The sequence below is a fragment of the Mirounga angustirostris genome, unplaced genomic scaffold, assembly GCF_029215605.1.
Source record: "Mirounga angustirostris isolate CCGP_5_RB_7025 unplaced genomic scaffold, mMirAng1.0.hap1 SCAF_2, whole genome shotgun sequence".
Lineage (NCBI taxonomy): Eukaryota > Metazoa > Chordata > Mammalia > Carnivora > Phocidae > Mirounga > Mirounga angustirostris.
In genome coordinates, this window is record NW_026991710.1 from 118,552,820 (window position 1) to 118,561,318 (window position 8,499).

The 8,499-nt window shown below is 39.0% G+C and overlaps 1 protein-coding gene across 1 annotated transcript; it reads left to right on the plus strand.

The window, feature by feature from the left end:
* The first annotated feature begins 6,878 nt into the window (after nucleotides 1-6,878).
* On the plus strand, nucleotides 6,879-8,012 carry LOC123848842 (pancreatic progenitor cell differentiation and proliferation factor-like). Its single transcript, XM_045881731.1, has 3 exons — nucleotides 6,879-6,901; nucleotides 7,717-7,874; nucleotides 7,912-8,012. The coding sequence occupies exons 1-3, from the start codon at nucleotides 6,879-6,881 to the stop codon at nucleotides 8,010-8,012; spliced, it is 282 nt and encodes a 93-aa protein (XP_045737687.1).
* The last annotated feature ends 487 nt before the right edge of the window (nucleotides 8,013-8,499 follow it).

Here is an 8,499-nt window from a genome sequence, read left to right on the forward strand (position 1 = left end):
TTTATTTATTTATTTGAGAGAAAGAGAATGAGAGAAAGCACATGAGAGGGGGGAAGGTCAGAGGGAGAAGCAGACTCCCTGCCGAGCAGGGAGCCCGATGCGGGACTCGATCCCGGGACTCCAGGATCATGACCTGAGCCGAAGGCAGTCGCTTAACCAACTGAGCCACCCAGGTGCCCAAGCCTCCATTTTAGTGCACGGACTGATCTACCTTGATTGCAACCTTGTGACACCCTGTGTAGAGGACTGAGGTCTTTAGAGGACCCCACTATAGCCTTGATCAAAAGCTTCTGAAGCAGGTGTGGTCCGATCTGGCAGGCAGTTTACTTCTTTTGTTTGGTTGATATGACAGCTTTCAACTTGTTAAGGACTGGACTTGATTTGGCCTATCTGCTGCCTGTTTCAAAGATAATCAGTGTTTCTCTGCCTTCTCTTCGTAAAGATTGGCCCAATTAGAGGCAGGCCGACCATTCGCTTGATTTGCTAGTGAAAGTCACTGATAACTTAGTGGAAAGTTAGGCTTTGGGAAATTAAGTTCTGTCATGTGCACAAACTTCATGATTACCATATAAACAAGAAAAGAATCCAGCTAGGTTGGATCTAGTCAAGATGTTTAGTGGACTTAATAGGTAACAAATTATCTGGAAAATTCTGTCTACATTTCATTATGTGCATGTTCACCACACTGCTTTTGACACTAACTCATAATTAAATCTTAAAGTTTAGAGTGTGTAGTAGAGCCACAATTCAAACGATGAGGCATTGGTGTTGGACAGGCTGCCTTTTGTTCAGTTCTGAGCTTCTGTATGATCTTAGTAGTGCAAGGGTCCTCTGAGCTTGAGACCTCATTCAGTTAAATTCATTTATTCACTTGTTCATTCAATATATATTTATTGAGTGTATATTAGACAATGAGTGAGCTGTTTAGAGATGAAGTGGAGATTTGGGGGATATTACTGATGATGGACTCTGAAGACGAGGGTTTCTGAGTTGGGGAGGGGTAGGAGATAGGATTATATTCAGCAAAATACAGAATTCTGTGGAGATGAGGCTAGGTGATAAGGAATGACCTAGAAATCTTGAGTGACTTGTGGAAACTGCCATAAACTTGGAAAAGGTACATGATGGGATTAGTCCTGATTGTTCCTTAGGCATATTATAGGGGTAGGGGGATGTTGTGAAGGATAGGAGGGCTTCACCAAGAGGCCCCTTTTCACTCCTTCAGATCTCTCAAGTTAAAGCTCTCGAAGCACCATCTTTGGACTAACACAAATATATCTTTTTTAAAGATTGAAGAAAGTTTTAGATTTTAAGAGATCTTGTTTAACCCTTCTTTACTATTCAAGTTAGGAAACTGAGATGTCATTATTTTCTCAATTTCACTGGAAAAGTTAGGGTAAGAACCAAGTACAGTAATCTGGGGCCCAGTCCTCTTTCCACTATATCAAATAGATAAATAGATGAAATAGAGAGTCATCCATGTAGAAGGAATAAAGGGTGTTTATTGCCTCAGGGGCAGTAAACATTCTCTAATGAGATGATAGGAATAAAAACTCCTTTCCTCAGGCCTACAAAAGTCCTGACTCCAGCATTCATAGGGAGAGAAGAGGTGAGGAAGCTTGACATACCCAATTAGGCAAAGAAGATCAAAGGATGCAGGCTCAGTAAAAACCTAAGCAGAGAGGCAGAGAGAGGAAGGAAGAGGATGCCTGCTTGCCCCATCCATCCCCAAGGCCATTTTCCTCTCAGGCTCTCCTATAATCAGGTCTCTGTCCCGACATCCACTGGCTAGAAAGCATTGCAATTTGCATTGCAGGGAGAAGCTAACGTCAAGTACTTACTTACTCTTCTAATAAGGCAGTGAGAACAGTAGAGCCCTAAAACTTTAGCCTTGGAGAATTCTGATTTAGTGGCTTGGGGAAGGTAAACGAGAGAAATGTCTGCCTAAGTATATTTTTACTCCTATAGTCATTATTTTGTGTAGAATCCTTTAAGAAAATTGCCTGCCTCCTCCATGCCCAATTTCCAGAAGTTTGACAGAGATGAATTGAATATTACTTGAAATGATTTTTTAAAAACAAAATGAAATCTGGTCAACTGAAACTGAACTAAAGGAAAAAATGCTCAAGGAAAATTGTCCCTCTTCAATAAACATCTGACACATCTCCAGTCTCATTAATCACCACACAAAAAAATCAATATTTCATTTTATTTTTTAAGTTTGCATCCATTTCAAAATCCCAACAGTGTCTTGATCATTTAAAATAATTTCATTTAATTGAGGGTAATTTTTAATAAGCCTCTCAAGTGTTCCTGACAGGTTCCTGAATCAATAACTTTATAAATTTTTATTGTTAAATTTGATAAAGATAATTTTTCTGTGCCTCTGATGATAATACATTAGCAATAAAAAAGTCACATAAAGCTAAATAACAATAACAATTGGTTTGATTTACTTTTGATATTTGTGTGCAACTGTAACAGACTCTGTCCATGCCCAGCACATCCTATGGTACAGCTATTTCAGTGTGCTCAGCTCACTTCCGTCTGCCAGTCTCAGCTTTCATGTGCCTGAGGGTTTTCTCCAACACCACAGAAGCCAACTCTACCATGTGCATGACAGACCAGAGTTACCATTGCTGGAGAATGAATACCTCCAACTCCAGGAGTAAACCGCAAGCAGTGACTCGGCAGTTTCAGTATAAACATCCCAGTTCCCATCTCTCAGGGTGGGATAATTTTGAGGCCGGTGTTTTTCATCATTTCCCAGAGTTAAACTCTAGTCACAGTGGAAAGTCATCCATTATCTCATCCCCCCGAGAAGTTTTGTGTATGTCAGTGATACTTTTTTCTTGCAGAAATACTTTAAAAGGATCCTATGGTATATTCTCTTTACCAGCTTGAATTGTCCATCATGGTTCCATAGAATATGTACAAAGTTACAAAATTTGTTACTCCCTGAGAGTGTGTGGGTTCGTTCAGTTATTATTATTATTTTTTTAATATTTACTTATTTATTTTAGAGAGCTAGAGTGCATGCTTGAGTGCGCATGTGTAAGCGCGCTTGAGAGTGGGGAGGGGCCGAAGGAGAGGGAGATCGAGAATCCTCAGACTCCACACTGAATGCAGAACCAGAGGTAGGCACCATCCCAGAACCCTGAGATGATGACTCGAGCCAAAATCAGGAGTCAGCTGCTAAACCAACTGAGCCACCCAGGTCACCCTCGTTCATTGTTGAGTTCATATGTTAATCTTCATACCTAACTCAATGTTAAGTTCTAACTCCCAGTACCTCAGAATGTGACCTTATTTGGAAATAGTATTATTGCAGATTAGTTAAGATGAGGTCATTAGGGTGGGTCCTACTCCAGTACGACTGGAGTCCTTATAAAAAGGGGAAATTTGGATACAGACAACACATACACACGAAGTACGCCATGTGAAAATGAAGGCAGAGATTGGGGTGATGTTTCTAGAAGTCAAAGAATGACAGAGATTTTCAAGTAAACCACCAGAAGCTGTGGTACTTTGTTATGACAGCCCCAGCAAACCCTGTTTCCTGCTAAGTTAGGTTTCATCTAAAAAGGGCTACTTAAAATACATGTTAAAGATGGAAATGTAGAGAAATGAAGACAGAATTTTAATTCATTATTTTTCTTATAAAGCCCCTTCCTCTCTGTCTCTTCTAAGTTACTGTGGTAGGAGTTCTTTTCTCTAAATACAGTCTTCATCTTTCTCATCTTCTATTTTTACCACTCAGTCTCTGCTTCCAAGGATGTCACTTCAACCTCTACTACTCAGACCCAGCATGTCACTTCCCTCCTTTCCAGCCTGTACCTTTTTTCCCCCCTAAGGAACCTCACTGTTTTCAGCATGCCACCTTTTTTCCTTGCATATTCTTTGATAAGTTTTTTGAACTCACTACATGGCAAGCTTGGGATTGCTTTTCATTTTCAGTCATCATCCTACCCACTTGCTTTCATTTATAATTTATTTCAAATCTTGTCCTTTTTTATCAATGTTTACAAACTTTGGTTTTCACGAAAGCCCAATTTAAAACATGCTATCCAGTCTTCCACTTACAACATTTCTTGTAAATATTATTATTCTGAAATTTCTTTTCCTCCTGGACATAATTCCAAACTGTTACTCTTTTATTTTTTTAAAAAAATATTTTATTTATTTATTTGTTTTAGAGAGGGGGGTGGGGAGGGGCGGGGCGGGGAAGGGAGAGGCAGAGAATCTCAAGCAGACTCTGCGCTGAGCGCAGAACTTGCCAAACTGTTACTCTTCAAGCTACTTTAATTCTTTCCTTTTTTATTATATGAAAACACAAAAAAGAATGGACATGAAATATTAGATCATTTTTTTTTACCTCACAGAAAAACTCTCTCCGGGAATTTAATGATTTGGTCTGTTTGTTGAATTATACTGTCTCAGTGTCCTAAGCCAGTTTTAATATCAGCTCTGTTAAGTGTATAACTTTTACAAGTTTTCAGATTAGTGATAATTTTAAATACTGGGACAACCAGATTAATACATGGGTACTGCCTGTCATGCAAAGTATAAAATGTAATTGAGATTTTGGCAAGAGGAGAAAATACCAAATGTTTTCACTTCTGTTTAATAGCTCCGGTCAACAAACCATACATCTTTGAGTTATAGACACTGTGTAGTATAACCAACACCAAACAATAATTCAGTGTATTGAGTGCAATCGGACCCTGAACAACCTGGGGTTAGGGGCATGGACCCTTTGCATAGTCTAAAATCCACATATAACTTTTGCCTCCCCAAAAACTTAACTATTAATAGCCTACTGTTGACCAGAAGCCTTACTGATAACATGAACAGCCTATTAACACATATTTTGTATGGTATATGTATTATATGCTGTATTATTATAGTAAAGCAAGCTAGAAGAAAATGTGATTAAGATGGTCATAAGGAAGAGAAAACACATTTATGTTGTACTGTATTTATCAAAAAAAATTCTGTATATTAGTGGATCTGCGCAGTTCAAACCTGTGTTGCTCAGGGGTCAACTGTAAAGTGTAACCTAGATGCCTCTGATTTCCAGTCTGTTATAGTATGATCAGGACCCAGTTATCCTTTCCTAATTCATGTGCATATTTAGCTGGTATACTTGGTAAACATGGACTTGAACTAAAAGGTATGGCAGTTGGATACTCAATCAGAATGAGGATATTAAAATTCAGTGACAAAATATCCTATGTCCATGCATGAACATGCATATATTAAGTGGCTTCTGTGTTTCTTAGGCATGATGGGCTGAAAAATAATAAGGTGTTAGATCTTACCTCAAGGAAGTTACAATTCACTTGGAAACTCATGACATACACAACATGTGCAACAATTATTGAGGAAGCAGAGAGTACATGACTTTTTTTTTTGAGATGATTCAGAGACATCATTTGATCTTCCAGAATGATGACACAAATTTATACATACAAAATTCCTGTCTCAATTCACCTATTTAACTGGCATAAGAAATGCATATGCCAATGATAGGTTAATCTTTTCTCCCCCCAACTTTATTGAAGAATAATTGACAATATAATTGTAAAAATTTAAATTATACAGTGTGATGATTTGATATACATATCACATTGTGGAATGATTGCCAAGATCAAAATAATAAACACATCTATTTTTTTAAAAAGATTTTATTTATTTATTTGAGAGAGAGACAGATAGTGACAGAGATAGCGAGAGAGAACACAAGCTGGAGGAGAGGGAGAAGCAGGCTCCCACTGAGCAGGGAGTCCAACGTGGGGCTTGATCCCAGGACCCTGGGATCATGACCTGCACCGAAGGCAGACGCTCAACCGACTGAGCCACCAGGTTCCCCAATAAACACATCTATTACCTCACATAGTTAACTCTTTGTGTGTATGCTTATGTGGTGGGAATTCTTAAGGATCTACTTTCGGCAATTCTCAAGTATATGCTACTGTATTTTTAACTATAGTCATCATGCTATACATTAGATCCTCAGAACTTAATCTTCTTTTAACTGAAAGTTTGTACCTTTTGACATACATCTCCCCATTTCCAGAGGTTTAATCTTTATTATGTCTTTATTGGGGTATATCAGTGAATACTACCCCACAGATCTTTGACAAACAACATCAGATTATAAGATAAACCTGAATATGATCTATATAATATCTATAATATGTATCTATAAAATATTGATATTATGTAATGTATATATTATAACATAATATACATATAAAATGTAATATATGTTAAAATTTGGATAAACAGACTATTTCAACATTAAGAGAGATTAAGATATTCTCCATTCCTTTCTTCTGCCATTTTACAGATAGGGAAACTGCACCAGAGAGAGCATAGCATTTGTGAGATACTTTTGTGTATATGTGGGTGGGGTACAGAAGAGGAGAAAAAGGGGGAATAGTCTAAATCCATATTCTCATTGTTAGAAAAGATGGGGTTTAAGATAAGTGATGAGACAGGGAGAGCAGGAAGTCAAGTTGATGACTGAGAAAAGGTCCCATGGGAGGAAGTGAAAGCATCAGAGTCTGAACTCCCATCTCCTGTCTTCAAGTTCTGTGTTTTTTCCCCACTACATCACAGTTCTGGAAATTCCTATCTACAATTAAAGTAAGGGAATTTAGGGAAGACTTGAATTTTTCCCAGCTGTGAGAAGAGCTAACTGTTCATAGAAAACCCAGAGTGCCATTCTTTTTTGTGGTTTGATGTGATTGTGTGTGGCCAATACATGGCTCAGAGGCAGATATGTCTAAATTTGTTTCTGATGCTTCACGTACTCTGTTTTAGTAACGAAAGAGGGTTTCTTTGCTTTTGCTCAAAGGATGAATGCAGCCATCATGGCTTATAGGATTTTGCAGAGGTTTGTGAAATCTGTTGGAATAGACTTTATTCATAACAACACCAACTGTGAAATAAGCATTGCACTATTTTGTTTGGAAAATTAGAATTTTGTCTATGTAAAATAGATATGCATCAAGCACAGGAGCTAAAAGGTTGAATAGAAATGATGAAAATATTTCAGACTCAGATGTTTTGGAAGATTTTAAAAAGATTTTTGTTTTGTAGAAATCCAATTTTGCCACATTACTGAAAATCAAGAGTATAATTAAGCCAGTTAACATTTAAAATCTGATTGGAATAGAAGTTTTAACTCTGTTAAGAGAGATGTAGATACAGATCTTCCAATTATGTGCTAATAATTAAACATTATCAACTGTTGATAAAAACACTTTGTTGAAGGAACTCTACTTGACCATACTTCTTTCACTACATCTGAATTATTTTCTATACAAGAAAGTAGTAAAATTATACATCTTAAAAGTACTTCATGTCAAACTGTCCTTCCCTAATTGGTAGATGTCAGAAAGTTTTACATTAGTGATTAAAATATAATATGTGCATATTCCTAGACATGCATGGATGCACTTAACATTTTTGCATATTTTTTCTGGACACTGAGTGAGATGTTATAAACTGGAAAAGAGAAGATTGAGGCAAATTAATGAGCTTATACGACTTGTTGAAGTTTCATGTCAAGACAGTTTGTTGACCCCCTGAATGTTTCGGTAGTGGAGCGGCCCTCGGCGTCTCCTCTGCAAAGGGGCTCCGTGGCCTAGCATCCGTCCGTGCCACCCGCAGTTGCGCAGTGAGGCCCAAGAGGGGTTGCCACTGAAGTTTCCAGCATCCCACAAGCGACAGCAAGGCAGCCATCCCCTCCAGCGGCTTGCTCGCAGCCACCCATGACTATTACCGGTGTCGCCTGGGTTCCACTGCTAGGAACAGCCCCTGCGGAACTGCGGAGTATCCTGGGGAAGCCATCCCTCACCACCCGGGTCTCCGCAAAGCCAACCTAGGGCCCTCCTGGGCAAGCTTCTTTTCCGGGAAGTCCACTCTTCTGTTCATGGCTACAGTGTTGGAGTCTCCAGACTGCTTGGAATCTTCCTGGGCCTCCAGGGCACTATCACCTGTGACTTGGCTCTGGAAGCCACGAGGAAGCAGCCTGGTGGCTAGCCTGGCAAAGCCGACGCCAGGCCCCAGTCCTGAGAGGCCACCACCAGGCTTTAGGAGGCACTAGGCTCATCAGAACCCGACCTCTTCTCCTAGACTCGGCAGGCTGAAGCAAGCAGAAACAGTTGGGTTTTTTAATATCAAAATAGCAAAAACACCAAAAAGGAAGGTCAGAGAACCCTGCTCTGTACTATCCAAGCCATACACAAGCCTTCCTGACACCCTGTAACCGTGTGCCTTGCAGCAAGTGCAAAATAAACTCCAAGTAGCCAGTAAAAAAAAGAAAAAAAAAGTCTGTTGAAGACTCCTAGAACTTTTTTCTTTAGTCCAGGAAAATGCAGAATATTTGCCACTTTTTTTTCTGAGACTTGTAAGTGTGACACAAACATTAGATTTATATATGTCTTTGTACAGTGGTGCAGGACCATAAAAATTATGATTGTGCAAGTT

Excerpts from the sequence above, each read along its gene's own strand:
- LOC123848842 (XM_045881731.1), top strand. The coding sequence starts at position 6,879 with ATGGCTTATAGGATTTTGCAGAG. Across the intron at positions 6,902-7,716 it reads GCTTATAGGATTTTGCAGAG|TTTCCAGCATCCCACAAGCG; the intron begins GTTTGTGAAATC and ends TTGCCACTGAAG. Across the intron at positions 7,875-7,911 it reads AGCCATCCCTCACCACCCGG|CTTCTTTTCCGGGAAGTCCA; the intron begins GTCTCCGCAAAG and ends CTCCTGGGCAAG.